This window comes from Tachypleus tridentatus, chromosome 7 (genome assembly GCF_004210375.1).
Source record: "Tachypleus tridentatus isolate NWPU-2018 chromosome 7, ASM421037v1, whole genome shotgun sequence".
Taxonomy (NCBI): domain Eukaryota; kingdom Metazoa; phylum Arthropoda; class Merostomata; order Xiphosura; family Limulidae; genus Tachypleus; species Tachypleus tridentatus.
The window spans coordinates 100,415,109-100,436,112 of NC_134831.1; the positions used below are offsets into that span (position 1 = coordinate 100,415,109).

The 21,004-nt window shown below is 29.0% G+C and overlaps 1 protein-coding gene across 8 annotated transcripts in view; it reads right to left on the reverse strand.

Moving 5' to 3' along the window:
* Positions 1–5,257: 5,257 nt before the first annotated feature.
* LOC143256292 (protein GUCD1-like) overlaps positions 5,258–21,004 on the reverse strand; it is a 58,336-nt gene continuing 42,589 nt past the window's right edge. For 2 of the 8 annotated variants that reach the window (XM_076513344.1, XM_076513342.1), the window contains exons 7-8: positions 9,523–9,571; positions 6,157–6,898 (exon numbers count right to left, since the gene is read on the reverse strand). In XM_076513344.1, the coding sequence (XP_076369459.1) occupies positions 6,735–6,898; positions 9,523–9,571 (213 nt within the window). In that variant the 3' untranslated portion in view covers positions 6,157–6,734. Of the gene's footprint in view, positions 5,821–6,156; positions 6,899–9,008; positions 9,572–21,004 lie in introns of those variants that run through there. The other 6 variants (XR_013031230.1, XM_076513345.1, XR_013031229.1 and 3 more) reach the window with 6 other exon arrangements.

Consider the following 21,004-nt stretch of genomic DNA (forward strand, 5'->3'; position numbering starts at 1 on the left):
GTACACATTCAGGCTAAAAAGTTGTACACATAAAACATTCAGGCTAAACAAATGTTTTTTTTAACAAAATGAAAAGATGGCTACTAACAAAATATTAACCTTTAGCAATAAATCTGACTTGTGATACCTAAAATGTGATCACCAAATAACCTTGAACACTAAGCCATCAAGCAAAAAAAACTACTTAAATTCTTTAATTACAATCAGTAATTATTTAACAAAATACAAGGAAAACAACCTCCGAAATCATCAGTAATTATTTAACAAAATACAAGGTTAGCTCATACCATATTTTGTAGAAATACTTATAGAATTTGTATGATTAATAACAAATACCTAACAGCAGCTTGATGAAGCAATATTTGTATGGAGAGACATTGTTTTGAATGTATACCACTTCCTCAGTGCAGGTTTATAAAAGGTATTTTTTGAAAATTCCTCAAGTGCAGGTTTATAAAAGGTATTTTACCACTTCCTCAGTGCAGGTATTTTACCACTTTCAGTAGGTTTATAAAAGGATGACAGTAAATTTACACATCAACTGCTAATCTGTTTGAAAGGTTGTTATCTATGGATGCATCCTGTGTCCAATATTCACCAAAGTTGGGAAATTTCCCTAATATTTTACATGTAACCAACAAAATAAGTTTGAATCATTAGACACATTGGCTACAATGATCAATAATGTTTTATAAGGCTAGTTAGTTTTCTCAATTACTTCTGCTTACCTGGCTCTTTAATGTTTTCAAAGTATTATGGAGGAAGTAAACAGGGTTAAAACGTTGCCACCACAAATATTTATTTGTAAGCCTAATTCTGAAGCCAGCCACAAAAAAGCAGGTAAACAGAACAATTAGAAGAAAATATGTTACGATGTTACACTGACATTAAAAAAACATGCTTTATTTAACACAGCTTTGTGTACTAGGTTTATAATATTTATTACTAGAACTAATAATTATACACATACTATGCTTCTGAAGACACACAATTACTTTTACCCCTTTCAGCACTGAATAACAACTTTGAATGTTTGGCATGGCGCTAAATATATATGTTTGATACTTCAACTAATTATGGTATCAGTACTAAAAACATGCTATCTCAGTAATAACTCAACAAAAGCTCCTGAAATATTCAGTGACTGTACCCAATACTATGTATGTTAAATTAAATACATAAGAATAACAGGAATAAAGGAAGGTTGCCTGCCGTACTGAGCTTTCAGTTCAACTGCAGTTGCCAACCTCACCGAAAGGGTTAAACTAAATGGAATGGAATCAATAAACATAAAGTAATATAACTGTAAACAATAAACAAAGTAATATAACTGTAAACAATAAACATAAAGTAATATAACTGTAAACAATAAAGATAAAGTAATATAACTGTAAACAATAAAGATAAAGTAATATAACTGTAAACAATAAGCATAAAGTAATATAACTGTAAACAATAAGCATAAAGTAATATAACTGTAAACAATAAGCATAAAGTAATATAACTGTAAACAATAAGCATAAAGTAATATAACTGTAAACATTAAACATAAAGTAATATAACTGTAAACATTAAACAAAGTAATATAACTGTAAACATTAAACAAAGTAATATAACTGTAAACAATAAAGTAATATAACTGTAAACATTAAAGTAATATAACTGTAAACATTAAAGTAATATAACTGTAAACATTAAACAAAGTAATATAACTGTAAACAATAAACATAAAGTAATATAACTGTAAACAATAAACAAAGTAATATAACTGTAAACAATAAAGTAATATAACTGTAAACGTTAAAGTAATATAACTGTAAACAATAAACATAAAGTAATATAACTGTAAACAATAAACAAAGTAATATAACTGTAAACAATAAACAAAGTAATATAACTGTAAACAATAAACATAAAGTAATATAACTGTAAACAATAAACATAAAGTAATATAACTGTAAACAATAAACAAAGTAATATAACTGTAAACAATAAACATAAAGTAATACAACTGTAAACATTTCAAAACTGGTTGTGATATGAACTAAAACTTCATGAAAGTGCACTAAGCACTTTCTCCAATACATTCTGGATTACTTTTAGTATTTCAAATACTCAGCACTTTATAATGCAATTACAATTAGTGGCACATGTATGTAAAACAAATAATATTTCTTTTAAATTTTCAATAAATATATATATTTTAAAATACCCAGGACTTGTATATATAAAAAGAGACTGGTTACTAAAATGAACAAGGAGTGCTTTTTATAAAACTAATGTAAAATAATAACAGAACAAAGAAATTGACTCAAACTATTTTGTCCTCTGTATCACATATTTCTGTAAATATTTAAACTGATAAACTTCCATATAAAGCAAATGCATCTTCAACTTAAAATATTAAAATGTATATTCGAGTAAGTTGTTTGTCTATTGACTGTGGACTCGTGTCGTTAATATTTTTTGACTTTTAGCAAAAGCATAACTGTGTGTGTGTGAAAACTGAAATAAAATAATTTTATCCGTTTTTTTAAAATAAGGTTAATAAAAACAAGATACAATCAAACAGCATTAGTGTAAGTAATAATTATGTTTTAGTCAAAGTAGAGAAAACAACTGGTCACAAGCACATCCTAAAAACGAATACTTTATTGTGTTAATATTTACAATTATTGCTTCCATGAAGAACTAATAATGGATATTCTGGGATAGGTACGGTTGATACAGCATCATAAAGAATGTTTGAATATACACAGTGAGATAGTTCAATCGTACTTTCAAAGTGACAGCAACAACAACAAACATCCGACACGTGTGCACAGTCAACAAACATTTAATTCACGAACATTTCAGAATGTACACATTCTATCTTCAGAAAGCTGTATTGAACAGGGTAAATAATTAGGTACACATATCTATAAAGTTGGGTGGGGTTGGATAGATACTATGTTAAACATATGTTATGTTATTCAAAGTTTATAATATTAAAGTAGTCCATTAAAAGTGAAGGTAACTTGTTCCACTGATTAAGAGAAAACCACAAGTTTTCATCAACTGAGGCCACAGCTAATGAAACATTATTGACACATAAATATGACAAGATTTGTAGATACAAAAACACATCTAGTGTGTAGGTGACTTGAAGGAAGATCACAAGTGTAAGAATCTACAATATTTGAGGATGACAAGTGGTATTCTATTATAGTCCTGAGTAACAAGGATCTCAAGCGGTATTCTATTATAGTCCTGAGTAACAAGGATCTTAAGCGGTGTTCTATTATAGTCCTGAGTAACAAGGATCTCAAGCAGTATTCTATTATAGTCCTGAGTAACAAGGATCTCAAGCAGTATTCTATCATAGTCCTGAGTAACAAGGATCTCAAGCAGTAATCTATCATAATCCTGAGTAACAAGGATCTAGAATCTGAACAATTCGGACTCAATGACATTGTTTTTAGTTGTGGTGTGAACATGAATTGTCTAGAGTTTTCAAAAGAATATCTTATTAAAAAAAGAAAATAAAACAGGCAGGTGTGACAGAGTATTCTAATCTCAGTCACAGACAACTATGACATAAGGGTCAATCAGAAGTGTACAATTCTGTAGAAAGATGTCCACATAAGTATAAAGATCGTCTTACCTGACATGACTTAAGGCATGAAACTTTTATAAATTGAATGTATGTATGTGTCAGTGACCTGAACACTGCTTCACACTTGTGTACCATTCAGTGCACCAAAATATTATACACATATTTTATGCTGCACTGACCTGCACCAGTTTAGCTAAAACAAATTCTTGACAAAATTGCAATGGGAAATATATTGGTTGAAACAAGTTTTTATTATTATCATGAGAGTGCAGGTTGTCTTTACCTTGTTGTCAAAATGGATAAATTTGTTCAGTGTACAAAGGAGTCAAATATTTTCATGCATGGCTGACTGATTTTGTTCTCAACACAATTTATCTACACTTGACCAACTGATATTAATGTCACTTGTGTAAGGAAGCATATGCTGGTATAATAATATGTAGACAAACAACAATTTATAAGCATGAGGAAAAAGTTTACTGAAATGGTGAAACATACTATGTGTTTTCGACAGAACGCAGGTTTTTCTTTAGGTATGATAACCGGAAACAAACAAGGTTTATATATAGTTACAAAGACAATAGAGATGAAATGTGATGGAAATCTTGTTATTAGGTGACAGGTTATGAGTAGAGGTCAAGTGTATGAACAGTGAATATACATTGCCAAATATGGCTGATGTTGCTGGGGCCATTATCATGGTCTAGTGAATGATTGTTTATTTTTATTATTTCTGTAGTTTCTAAACGATATCTTTCATTTTTTTAGTTTTGGGTTGGTGTTAAGAATTTTGCCCTAAAATTTCTTGTGACCTGTTTCTTATTAATGATATGTTAAGGAAGTTAACTGGAAATCACCTCTACACATGTGACTGTGGCGTTCCTTTCACCTTATTTCATAGAGATGTGTTATTTGTTCCATGCATTTCTTTCCACCATCACATGGAAAGATACTTTTTAGAAAATATAGAAATAATAAATGTATACAATCCCTCACTAAACCATGAAAATAGCCCCAGCAACATCAGCCATTTCTGGTGAGGTCTATTCACCCTTTATACAACATCACCCATTTCTGGTGAGGTCTATTCACCCTTTCAACATCAGCCATTTCTGGTGAGGTCTATTCACCCTTTATACAACATCAGCCATTTCTGGTGAGGTCTATTCACCCTATTCACCCTTTATACAACATCAGCCATTTCTGGTGAGGTCTATTCACCCTTTATACAACATCACCCATTTCTGGTGAGGTCTATTCACCCTTTTATACAACATCTATTCACCCTTTATACAACATCACCCATTTCTGGTGAGGTCTATTCACCCTTTATACAACATCACCCATTTCTGGTGAGGTCTATTCATTTCTGGTGAGGTCTATTCACCTTTATACAACATCACCCATTTCTGGTGAGGTCTATTCACCCTTATACAACATCACCCATTTCTGGTGAGGTCTATTCACCCTTTATACAACATCACCCATTTCTGGTGAGGTCTATTCACCCTTTATACACTTGTCCTCTACCAATACTCTTGACACCATTTCTGTAAGATTTAATTTCTGTATCTTTGTAAGGATATGTGAACCTTGTATTGTTTAATACTAATCATACTTAAAGAAGACAGACCAATGTTGTGTGGAAACATGTAACATTAATAAAACTTTTCCCTATGCTTAAAATCCACTATTTGTGTACCTATTATGATACTAATGTTAACATGCAACATATTTCTTGTTCAGTCTGTGACTACACATTACAACTTTTCAGTATTATCTCTATAACACAGTCACATAACAATAATGTTTATTGCAAAATCATGCGAGAGACTTCATTTTGTATTTAGTGTTAGTAATGATAATGGAAATAATACAATGTCATATTTCTGAAACTTTAAACCTCAATCAAAGATTAACTTTAGACAACTTCTCTGGAAGAAAACAACAGAATTTTTACTTAGGAATTTTTCTTGTGTTTTTTAACACGAATAAACTGTTATTTCTGTTTAGATATTAATTTGGTCACTGAAACACTCAGATGATAAAGTTCACTTCACTGCATTATGAGTTGAAAAGCAATCTGTAATCGAGTGCTCAAGCAGGGTTATAAAAGGGTTTAACTCTATGGCCAGCAGATGTCACTGGTAAACAAAGATAATGTCTTCATCTGTTCCAAAACTTTTCTGGCTTTATTGAAAGCTTGAATGAGGTTGTACATACTCCTGATAAAACAGTAAATATTTAAATAACTTAATAAACAAAAGAACATCACTTTTATTCCTACCTATTAAAAATATTAACACAGTTACAGCTTCAAGAAGTTATACAATTTAGAAGACAAAAATCTTGAAATGGTTAAACAAAAGAAGTTCATACTGCAGCTAAAATCAATACCTATAATCTTTTTGTATGACCATATCTTAGATCTTGTTTTCTTACAATGTTTTTTGGAACAAAATAACCTAAATGTAAAACAGCAGAAAATGTATGCTTGATTTTGTTTAAACTTTACTTCTAATAATATGAAACTGGTTTTTTCACAGTAATTTCAATTAACTTGCATGAAATACACAATCACTAATATTGACTTGTTCTAAATCAGAGTTAGAAAAATATCCATTCAATTGTGGGAAATGGACCTTTAATTAAAAAATCAACTATACACACAAAGTTCTAAATTACTAGATAATGTATTCATTTTTGTGAGCTTATATTTTATAAAGATCACGTTTCTTTGTAATGTAAATGAGATACTACGTGAAATCTAAACCATTATTTGAAAAAAAAAATTGACGTCCACTTACAACTGGTAGACCTGTAGACCAACTGTCATGAACACTGACCTGTACTCAGGAGAGTGACATAGGATGCTAACATTCAAATTTCAACCTTCTATGTCACCACTGGGGGCTGCTATGTCTCAGTTACATGAATTGGTAATATTTAAATCAGAAATACAGGAAACAATAAAATTAAACATACCATACCTTGAGAATCTGTGGTTCCTTTTAACAATACTAAATATTATGAAATAGGTTTACCCACACACACACAAATATATACATAAAGTCCACTTCTCTTACCTTAAAAAAATATAAAATCAGGCAGTTTACACAGACGACACCAACAATTTCTTTCAGTTTGAATGTAGCCAGATTTTTGATGGCTTTAATAAGTAGTACACAATAACTAACAAGTTATTTACTCCTACATCTAGAAACTTACTGTTACTATTAGCAGGATTTCTATACAGAATTTTTGACCCTTTTTGTTGAAATCCACAAACAACAATGTAATGTCCTGAAAACAAATAAAACATTTCCATTTTTTTAAACCATATTTTTTTCCAATTTAACTCGATTAACTTGAATTTTAATGGCAACAATTATATATACATAAATATACTGTCATCATTAAATGTTAAAAGATTTATACATTAATAGCAATTTCACTCTTATTTGATCCATGAAACTATAACCATCACCCTTAAAAACATTTTAGGTATTTTAAGTCTAAATGTTTTTTCAACTAATTGCTGAGACATTTAGTTCAATGACAGTTTCTGTCAATTGCAGTGAAAAAAAAACAACATATTACAGACCTCATGTACTTTTATCCAACAAAAATTACTGAAAATAATTACAAGCCTAATTAGTAAGTAAAAATAGCCAACTGCAGCTGACTCTTGAATGTCTGGGAAAATGGAAGGGAGGGAATAATATTAAAACATTAATAATGAAAACAAATCTTACTTACATGTAGGTGATTCTTTATATATAGTGAAATTAAATAATTACATCCAAATGAAACCAAATAAGTAAACAAATCTTACTTACATGTAGGTGATTCTTTATATATAGTGAAATTAAATAATAACATTCAAATGAAGCCAAATAAGTAAACAAATCTTACTTACATGTAGGTGATTCTTTATATATAGTGAAATTAAATAATTACATCCAAATGAAGCTAAATAAGTAAACAAATCTTACTTACATGTAGGTGATTCTTTATATATAGTGAAATTAAATAATTACATCCAAATGAAGCCAAATAAGTAAACAAATCTTACTTACATGTAGGTGATTCTTTATGTATAGTGAAATTAAATAATTACATCCAAATGAAGCCAAATAAGTAAACAAATCTTACTTACATGTAGGTGATTCTTTATATATAGTGAAATTAAATAATTACATCCAAATGAAGCTAAATAAGTAAACAAATCTTACTTACATGTAAGGCGATTCTTTATGTATAGTGAAATTAAATAATTACATCCAAATGAAGCTAAATAAGTAAACAAATCTTACTTACATGTAAGGTGATTCTTTATGTATAGTGAAATTAAATAATTACATCCAAATGAAGCCAAATAAGTAAACAAATCTTACTTACATGAAGGTGATTCTTTATATAAAGTGAAAGTAAATAATTACTTCCAAATAAAGCTAAATAAGTAAACAAATCTACTTACATGTCGGTGATTCTTTATGTATAGTGAAATTAAATAATTACATTCCAATGAAGCCAAACAAGTAAACAAAATAATGAGGAAGGACTGGGTTTAAAACAGCAAATTCAAACCGCTAATTAATTATATTATATCCATAAAAGTTTAAGCCGTAAACAAAACACATTAAAATTAAACAAAATATGCTGCGCATTTTTGAGAAAAGATCCTAGAGTGGAAGCAACAACATGGGATTATAAAATGCTTCCTAGGTTTTGGAGGTGACTGTCGATTAGAACCCACATTGTGGTGGGGATACACTGTCTGTCGGTTTTAACCTCCAATTCTCCAATCTTATGTGAGACTAGTGAATTGGAGGTTAAAACTGATAGATGGTGTATGCCCACTGCAATGTGAGTACTACTTCCACAGTCACCTCCAAACTTAGGATACATTTTATAATCCCACATTGTTGCTTGTACCCGAGGATCTTTTTTTAAAAATATGCAGTGTAATTTTGTTCAGTTTTAATGTGTTTTGTTTATGGCTTAAAAATTTATGGTTATAACATATGTATATATATATGTAAATTGTGAAATGGATTTTTACATAACACATTAAAAAATTATGCATGATATAAACCTTATGGGCATAAGTACAATAATTACAAATAAGAATTTAAAGTCTTCTGCTTTAATTGTTTTTTTTAATCACAGAAATCAGCTGCAACTGATTTTGCTGTCAAACCTAGGTTTTGTTTACATTTGTTATCTATAATCAATGAATACATTAAAAGAAAATATAACCAAATCAAATAACCTGCCTACAGATAACTGAGAGCCAACTGCACATAAATATTAAAGAGCCTTCAGTTTCAACTTATTTCATTAAACAACTGCATGATCCATTCCATGAGATAAAATGAAATTCAGTTTCCTTAAACATTTGCCCAGATACCTTTCTCTGTTAATCTTGTGGTTCCATCACAGTCAGCAATCAAATTTCATCTGTAATGTAAGTTCTCTTAAATTATCTTCAAAGAAACCACATTGAATTAAACTCTTTGGTGGCAGTCATTGAACAGTTTGCAAGTGTTTAATTACAGACCTTAAGATTTCACTAAATGCTAGAAATTTTACCCAGATTTTAATCCATAAGTGATCTTTTCCACTTCATAATTACAAACAAAGCTTAAACATAATAAACCAAATCTTTCTTCTCTGTGATAAAATTGGGTTTATGTTTGTTAAAATACAGTAATTTCAGGACTACTGAACCTCCTGTTCTACAGATAATTAAAACTACAGTGGCCTTAAGAAATTCTTGAAAATCAACTCATAAGAATAAGAAATATTAAAAATATCTGTGTCCCTTCATAAAATATGACAAATTTACTGTTACATTAACTGGCAGCCTGCAAGAGAGTACACATGGTGTTTTGATAACGATGATAGATGTTGCTTTTCCTCACCTTGATAGGATGGCAACAACTGGCAACAAATAAGCCACTCTCTCCAACACTGTTAAAACATAATTTTTTTAATTTTTATTTATATATATATATTTTTTTAACTATATATTCTGTTAAAGGAATATAGCTTACAAAAACAAAACTATCTTAAATGTAAGCATGAAAAACCAAAAAGTAAAATAATAATCATAAGTTTGCACGAACGTTCATACTGTAGCCATCCAACTCACCTAAGTATCAAAATAGTCCAATCTGAGACGACCAACACCTTTAAGGTGTCAAAAATACACCCACATGTCAAATTTCAAAATTAAAGTAAAAATTATTATTTTAACAATAATTATTCAACACTACATCACAACAGTAATTTTGTAAAGTTTAGTTAATGTAATTCATAAAGAAAAATGATACAATTGCTTAAACTTGTATATTTACAAACAGTTTTGCCTATAAACAAACCCCTTAATTTCTACCCATCCCAGTGTATATTTGCTAAAAAACATATTTTATTAATATAATTCTCAAGGGTTTATTTTATTCAGTGTTGTTTCTATTTCTTTGGTATTATTAACACTGCATCTCATTCACTCTCCTTTTATAACCTTGCAAAATGTGGTCGAGAAACACCATTAATGAATATAGCTACAGGTGTAGTTTAAACAACATTTATGTCATTATTGAGTGAGAAGTTGTGGTTTTGGAGGGAGATTACTGTATTTGGTTCCTGCAGAAAAGAAAAATTAAATTGGGTGGGAAAGTCAAACGATTCAGGAACAGATGACAGATCTGAGTGGGAAGGTGAAAAGATTGAGGAACAGATGACAGATGTGAGTGGGAAGGTAAAAAGATTCAGAAACAGATGATATATCTGAGTGGGAAGGTCAAAAGATTCAGGAACAGATGACAGATCTGAGTGGGAAGGTCAAAAGATTCAGGAACAGATGACAGATCTGAGTGGAAAGGTCAAAAAGATTCAGGAACAGATGACAGATCTGAGTGGGAAGGTCAAAAGATTCAGGAACAGATGACAGATCTGAGTGGGAAGGTCAAAAGATTCAGGAACAGATGACAGATCTGAGTGGGAAGGTCAAAAGATTCAGGAACAGATGACAGATCTGAGTGGGAAGGTCAAAAGATTCAGGAACAGATGACAGATCTGAGTGGGAAGGTCAAAAGATTCAGGAACAGATGCCAGATCTGAGTGGGATCAGTGATGTCGAGAAAACCCACTTGTAGAGAAATATATATGTAAAAGCTGCTCGTTTGGGTTGAGAAAATTATTTTTTTTTTACGTAGAGGAGTGAACAACTTTTCGACTTTCTTCGGTCATCATCAGGTTCACAAAGAAAGAAAGAGGTAACTGACCGGAAGCTGACCACATGTTTGAAAGGGGTTGTGTAACTGAGTGTCAGAATGTAGAGGAGAGCTTAGATGTTTGAATATACAATTTTATATCATTTATTTTTATTATTTATATTATTTTTTAATATAGGTATAAAGGTGTTCCTCTGTATTGGTTTATTTTGGGCTTAAGTTGTTGTATAAGTAAGGCTTCTTTAATTTTGCATTTGTTTATGTTTGTTTCTTTATTTAGTATTTGAGTGTTTTCTATGGTTATGTTGTGTTTATTTGACTTGCAGTGTTTGAAAACGTGTGAAGGTGACTTTTTATGTTCTTTGAATCTGGTTTCCATTTCTCTACTTGTTTCTCCAATATAGAAGTCGTGGCAGTTATCACATTGTATTTTATAAATAATGTTGGTGTGGTGTTTGTCAGTGTAGTTTTTACATAGTATAGACCTCAGTTTTGTGCCTGGTTTTTGAATAAATTTGGTATTAACTGGAATGTCATATTTTGTTACTAGTTTTTGCCAAATTTTGGTTATTTGTCTGCTGATGTCAGGAATATATGGTATGCAGCAGTATATGGTTTCATGATTTTTTTGATTCGTGAGATATATTTACTTTTGTTGGTTGATTTTGCTTTCTGTCTAGGTGTGTGCGTATAATGTTTTCTACGGTTTGTGGAGGAAACTTATTGATGTTGATGAAGTATTGTTTTATTTTGTCTGATTCATCGTTAATTTTATCTGGTGAGCATAGTTTTATGGCTGTGTTTCATGTGCTGAGTCCCAAAAAATGTATAGTCCAGTAAGGGTGATTTTTCGGTGGATTTCTGTTTTAAATTGTGTATCAGTTCTTGTAATTTTGATGTTGAAAAATGATATTTGATTGCTTCCTTCCTGTTCACATGTGAAGTTGATGTTGGGATGTATAGAGTTAATGTGATTGAAAAATTTAAGTGTGTGTTCTGTAGACTTGAATACCGCAATCGTGTTGTCTACATATCTGTACCAGTATAGTGGTGGATATAATGCTGTGTTAACTGCTTGTGTTTCAACTTGTGTCATAAAAATTTTAAAAAACCTCAACAAATAACAGTACATAACGTAGAACTACAACAAACTAAACTCATCAAATAACAGTACATTACGTAGAACTAGAACAAACTAACCTCATCAAATAACAGTACATTACGTAGAACTCCAACAAACTAACCTCAACAAATATCAGTACATTACGTAGAACTACAATAAACAAACCTCAACAAATAACAGTACATTACATACAACTAGAACAAACTAAACTCATCACATAACAGTACATTACGTATAACTAGAACAAACTAACCTCATCAAATAACAGTACATTACATAGAACTACAACAAACTAACCTCATCAAATAACAGTACATTACATACAACTAGAACAAACTAAACTCATCACATAACAGTACATTACGTATAACTAGAACAAACTAACCTCATCAAATAACAGTACATTATGTAGAACTACAACAAACTAACCTCATCAAATAACAGTACATTACATACAACTAGAACAAACTAACCTCATCAAATAACAGTACATTACATACAACTAGAACAAACTAACCTCATCAAATAACAGTACATTACATACAACTAGAACAAACTAATCTCATCAAATAACAGTACATTACATACAACTAGAACAAACTAACCTCATCAAATAACAGTACATTACGTAGAACTACAACAAACTAAAATATGTTTATTTTGTACTTTACATTCTAGATACAACTAAGCAACCTTTTTCCTTATTTTTCAGTTTACACAAATGACAGCATGTCAATAAAACTCATTCCAGATGCTTATTTATTTTCCAGAAATTTTATTTATCCTGTACAAAATTCCATGTTAATTGGATAGTTTGAGATTCTGGAGAATATTTTGAAGTTGAATACAATTAATTCTGAGATAAATAACAATATGTTAGAGGGAAAATATGTATTCCATTAGTAGGACACTAAGATTCTGAAATTATTTAATAAAATTTTTAATTTACAGACTAAGTATGTGGAATTTGCTGTTAGCTGTGTTTGATTTCAAAACAAAACGAACTCCGTAATTATGAAAACACACACAGTGTAGAAATAACACATATTAATACACTGAACAAAACGAACTCCTTAATTATGAAAACACACACAGTGTTGATATAAAACATATTAATACACTAAACAAAACGAACTCTGTAATTATGAAAACACACACAGTGTAGAAATAACACATATTAATACACTAAACAAAACTAACTCCTTAATTATGAAAACACACACAGTGTAGAAATAAAACATATTAATACACTGAACAAAACGAACTCCTTAATTATGAAAACACACACAGTGTAGAAATCAAACATATTAATACACTAAACAAAATGAGCTCCTTAATTATGAAAACACACACAGTGTAGAAATAAAACATTAATACACTGAGCAAAATGAACTCTGTAACTATGAAAACACACACAGTGTAGAAATAAAACATATTAATACACTAAAAAAACGAACTCTGTAATTATGAAAACACACACAGTGTAGAAATCAAACATATTAATACACTAAACAAAACGAACTCTGTAATTAAGAAAACACACACAGTGTAGAAATAAAACATATTGATACACTAAACACAACGAACTCTGTAATTATGAAAACACACACAGTGTAGAAATCAAACATATTAATACATTAAACAAAACGAACTCCGTAATTATGAAAACACACACAGTGTAGAAATCAAACATATTAATACACTAAACAAAACGAACTCTGTAATTATGAAAACACACACAGTGTAGAAATAAAACATATTAATACACTAAACAAAACGAACTCCATAATTATGAAAACACACACAGTGTAGAAATCAAACATTAATACACTAAACAAAATGAACTCTGTAACTATGAAAACACACACAGTGTAGAAATAAAACATATTAATACACTAAACAAAACGAACTCCATAATTATGAAAACACACAGTGTAGAAATCAAACATATTAATACACTGAACAAAACGAACTCTGTAATTATGAAAACACACACAGTGTAGAAATCAAACATATTAATACACTAAACAAAATGACTCTTAATTATGAAAACACACACAGTGTAGAAATAAAACATTAATACACTGAACAAAATGAACTCTGTAACTATAAAAACACACACAGTGTAGAAAAAAAACATTAATATACTGAACAAAATGAACTCTGTAACTATGAAAACACACACAGTGTAGAAATAAAACATTAATACACTAAACAAAAAGAACTCCTTAATTATGAAAACACACACAGTGTAGAAATAAAACATATTAATACACTAAACAAAACGAACTCCATAATTATGAAAACACACACAGTGTAGAAATCAAACATTAATACACTAAACAAAATGAACTCTGTAACTATGAAAACACACACAGTGTAGAAATAAAACATATTAATACACTAAACAAAACGAACTCCATAATTATGAAAACACACAGTGTAGAAATCAAACATACTAATACACTGAACAAAACGAACTCTGTAATTATGAAAACACACACAGTGTAGAAATCAAACATATTAATACACTAAACAAAATGAGCTCCTTAATTATGAAAACACACACAGTGTAGAAATAAAACATTAATACACTGAACAAAATGAACTCTGTAACTATAAAAACACACACAGTGTAGAAATAAAACATTAATATACTGAACAAAATGAACTCTGTAACTATGAAAACACACACAGTGTAGAAATAAAACATTAATACACTAAACAAAAAGAACTCCTTAATTATGAAAACACACACAGTGTAGAAATAAAACATATTAATACACTAAACAAAACGAACTCCATAATTATGAAAACACACACAGTGTAGAAATCAAACATTAATACACTAAACAAAATGAACTCTGTAACTATGAAAACACACACAGTGTAGAAATAAAACATATTAATACACTAAACAAAAGCGAACTCCATAATTATGAAAAACACACAGTGTAGAAATCAAACATATTAATACACTGAACAAAGCGAACTCTGTAATTATGAAAACACACACAGTGTAGAAATCAAACATATTAATACACTAAACAAAATGAGCTCCTTAATTATGAAAACACACACAGTGTAGAAATAAAACATTAATACACTGAACAAAATGAACTCTGTAACTATAAAAACACACACAGTGTAGAAATAAAACATTAATACACTGAACAAAATGAACTCTGTAACTATGAAAACACACACAGTGTAGAAATAAAACATTAATACACTAAACAAAAAGAACTCCTTAATTATGAAAACACACACAGTGTAGAAATAAAACATATTAATACACTCAACAAAACGAACTCCATAATTATGAAAACACACACAGTGTAGAAATCAAACATATTAATACACTAAACAAAACGAACTATGTAATTATGAAAACACACACAGTGTAGAAATAACACATATTAATACACTGAACAAAACGAACTCCATAATTATGAAAACACACAGTGTAGAAATAAAACATATTAATACACTAAACAAAACGAACTCTGTAATTATGAAAACACACACAGTGTAGAAATAAAACATATTAATACACTAAACAAAACGAACTCCATAATTATGAAAACACACACAGTGTAGAAATCAAACATTAATACACTAAACAAAATGAACTCTGTAATTATAAAAATACACACAGTGTAGAAATCAAACATATTAATACACTAAACAAAACAAACTCTGTAATTATGAAAACACACACAGTGTAGAAATAAAACATATTAATACATTAAACAAAACGAACTACGTAATTATGAAAACACACACAGTGTAGAAATCAAACATATTAATACACTAAACAAAACGAACTCTGTAATTATGAAAACACACACAGTGTAGAAATAAAACATATTAATACACTAAACAAAGCGAACTCCATAATTATGAAAACACACACAGTGTAGAAATCAAACATTAATACACTAAACAAAATGAACTCTGTAACTATGAAAACACACACAGTGTAGAAATAAAACATATTAATACACTAAACAAAACGAACTCCATAATTATGAAAACACACAGTGTAGAAATCAAACATATTAATACACTGAACAAAACGAACTCTGTAATTATGAAAACACACACAGTGTAGAAATCAAACATATTAATACACTAAACAAAATGAGCTCCTTAATTATGAAAACACACACAGTGTAGAAATAAAACATTAATACACTGAACAAAATGAACTCTGTAACTATAAAAACACACACAGTGTAGAAATAAAACATTAATACACTGAACAAAATGAACTCTGTAACTATGAAAACACACACAGTGTAGAAATAAAACATTAATACACTAAACAAAAAGAACTCCTTAATTATGAAAACACACACAGTGTAGAAATAAAACATATTAATACACTAAACAAAACGAACTCCATAATTATGAAAACACACACAGTGTAGAAATCAAACATTAATACACTAAACAAAATGAACTCTGTAACTATGAAAACACACACAGTGTAGAAATAAAACATATTAATACACTAAACAAAACGAACTCCATAATTATGAAAACACACAGTGTAGAAATCAAACATATTAATACACTGAACAAAAGAACTCTGTAATTATGAAAACACACACAGTGTAGAAATCAAACATATTAATACACTAAACAAAATGAGCTCCTTAATTATGAAAACACACACAGTGTAGAAATAAAACATTAATACACTGAACAAAATGAACTCTGTAACTATAAAAACACACACAGTGTAGAAATAAAACATTAATACACTGAACAAAATGAACTCTGTAACTATGAAAACACACACAGTGTAGAAATAAAACATTAATACACTAAACAAAAAGAACTCCTTAATTATGAAAACACACACAGTGTAGAAATAAAACATATTAATACACTAAACAAAACGAACTCCATAATTATGAAAACACACACAGTGTAGAAATCAAACATATTAATACACTAAACAAAACGAACTCTGTAATTATGAAAACACACACAGTGTAGAAATAACACATATTAATACACTGAACAAAACGAACTCCATAATTATGAAAACACACAGTGTAGAAATAAAACATATTAATACACTAAACAAAACGAACTCTGTAATTATGAAAACACACACAGTGTAGAAATAAAACATATTAATACACTAAACAAAACGAACTCCATAATTATGAAAACACACAGTGTAGAAATCAAACATTAATACACTAAACAAAATGAACTCTGTAATTATAAAAATACACACAGTGTAGAAATCAAACATATTAATACACTAAACAAAACAAACTCTGTAATTATGAAAACACACACAGTGTAGAAATAAAACATATTAATACACTAAACAAAACGAACTCCTTAATTATGAAAACACACACAGTGTAGAAATAAAACATATTAATACACTAAACAAAACGAACTCCTTAATTATGAAAACACACACAGTGTAGAAATAAAATATTAATACACTGAACAAAATGAACTCCATAATTATGAAACACACACAGTGTAGAAATCAAACATATTAATACACTAAACAAAATGAACTCTGTAATTATAAAAATACACACAGTGTAGAAATCAAACATATTAATACACTAAACAAAACAAACTCCTTAATTATGAAAACACACAGTGTAGAAATAAAACATATTGATACACTAAACAAAACGAACTCTGTAATTATGAAAACACACACAGTGTAGAAATAAAACATATTAATACACTAAACAAAATGAACTCTGTAATTATGAAAACACACACAGTGTAGAAATAAAACATATTGATACACTAAACAAAACGAACTCTGTAATTATGAAAACACACACAGTGTAGAAATAAAACATATTAATACACTGAACAAAACGAACTCCATAATTATGAAAACACAGACAGTGTAGAAATAAAACATATTAATACACTAAACAAAACGAACTCCATAATTATGAAAACACACAGTGTAGAAAAAAAACATATTGATACACTAAACAAAACGAACTCTGTAATTATGAAAACACACACAGTGTAGAAATAAAACATATTAATACACTGAACAAAACGAACTCTGTAATTATGAAAACACACACAGTGTAGAAATAACACATATTAATACACTGAACAAAACGAACTCTGTAATTATGAAAACACACACAATGTAGAAATCAAACATATTAATACACTAAACAAAATGAGCTCCTTAATTATGGAAACACACACAGTGTAGAAATAAAACATTAATACACTGAACAAAATGAACTCTGTAACTATGAAAACACACACAGTGTAGAAATAAAACATTAATACACTAAACAAAAAGAACTCCTTAATTATGAAAACACACACAGTGTAGAAATAAAACATATTAATACACTAAACAAAACGAACTCCATAATTATGAAAACACACACAGTGTAGAAATCAAACATATTAATACACTAAACAAAGCGAACTCTGTAATTATGAAAACACACACAGTGTAGAAATAACACATATTAATACACTGAACAAAACGAACTCCATAATTATGAAAACACACAGTGTAGAAATAAAACATATTAATACACTAAACAAAACGAACTCTGTAATTATGAAAACACACACAGTGTAGAAATAAAACATATTAATACACTAAACAAAACGAACTCCATAATTATGAAAACACACACAGTGTAGAAATCAAACATTAATACACTAAACAAAATGAACTCTGTAATTATGAAAACACACACAGTGTAGAAATAAAACATATTAATACACTAAACAAAACGAACTCCTTAATTATGAAAACACACACAGTGTAGAAATAAAACATATTAATACACTAAACAAAACGAACTCCTTAATTATGAAAACACACACAGTGTAGAAATAAAATATTAATACACTGAACAAAATGAACTCCATAATTATGAAAACACACACAGTGTAGAAATCAAACATTAATACACTAAACAAAATGAACTCTGTAACTATGAAAACACACACAGTGTAGAAATAAAACATATTAATACACTAAACAAAACGAACTCCATAATTATGAAAACACACAGTGTAGAAATCAAACATATTAATACACTGAACAAAACGAACTCTGTAATTATGAAAACACACACAGTGTAGAAATCAAACATATTAATACACTAAACAAAATGAGCTCCTTAATTATGAAAACACACACAGTGTAGAAATAAAACATTAATACACTGAACAAAATGAACTCTGTAACTATAAAAACACACACAGTGTAGAAATAAAACATTAATACACTGAACAAAATGAACTCTGTAACTATGAAAACACACACAGTGTAGAAATAAAACATTAATACACTAAACAAAAAGAACTCCTTAATTATGAAAACACACACAGTGTAGAAATAAAACATTAATACACTAAACAAAACGAACTCCATAATTATGAAAACACACACAGTGTAGAAATCAAACATTAATACACTAAACAAAATGAACTCTGTAACTATGAAAACACACACAGTGTAGAAATAAAACATATTAATACACTAAACAAAACGAACTCCATAATTATGAAAACACACAGTGTAGAAATCAAACATATTAATACACTGAACAAAAAAGAACTCTGTAATTATGAAAACACACACAGTGTAGAAATCAAACATATTAATACACTAAACAAAATGAGCTCCTTAATTATGAAAACACACACAGTGTAGAAATAAAACATTAATACACTGAACAAAATGAACTCTGTAACTATAAAAACACACACAGTGTAGAAATAAAACATTAATACACTGAACAAAATGAACTCTGTAACTATGAAAACACACACAGTGTAGAAATAAAACATTAATACACTAAACAAAAAGAACTCCTTAATTATGAAAACACACACAGTGTAGAAATAAAACATATTAATACACTAAACAAAACGAACTCCATAATTATGAAAACACACACAGTGTAGAAATCAAACATATTAATACACTAAACAAAGCGAACTCTGTAATTATGAAAACACACACAGTGTAGAAATAACACATATTAATACACTGAACAAAACGAACTCCATAATTATGAAAACACACAGTGTAGAAATAAAACATATTAATACACTAAACAAAACGAACTCTGTAATTATGAAAACACACACAGTGTAGAAATAAAACATATTAATACACTAAACAAAACGAACTCCATAATTATGAAAACACACAGTGTAGAAATCAAACATTAATACACTAAACAAAATGAACTCTGTAATTATAAAAATACACACAGTGTAGAAATCAAACATATTAATACACTAAACAAAACAAACTCTGTAATTATGAAAACACACACAGTGTAGAAATAAAACATATTAATACACTAAACAAAAGCGAACTCCTTAATTATGAAAACACACACAGTGTAGAAATAAAACATATTAATACACTAAACAAAACGAACTCCTTAATTATGAAAACACACACAGTGTAGAAATAAAATATTAATACACTGAACAAAATGAACTCCATAATTATGAAAACACACACAGTGTAGAAATCAAACATATTAATACACTAAACAAAATGAACTCTGTAATTATAAAAATACACACAGTGTAGAAATCAAACATATTAATACACTAAACAAAACAAACTCCTTAATTATGAAAACACACAGTGTAGAAATAAAACATATTGATACACTAAACAAAACGAACTCTGTAATTATGAAAACACACACAGTGTAGAAATAAAACATATTAATACACTAAACAAAATGAACTCTGTAATTATGAAAACACACACAGTGTAGAAATAAAACATATTGATACACTAAACAAAACGAACTCTGTAATTATGAAAACACACACAGTGTAGAAATAAAACATATTAATACACTGAACAAAGCGAACTCCATAATTATGAAAACACAGACAGTGTAGAAATAAAACATATTAATACACTAAACAAAGCAGAACTCCATAATTATGAAAACACACAGTGTAGAAAAAAAACATATTGATACACTAAACAAAACGAACTCTGTAATTATGAAAACACACACAGTG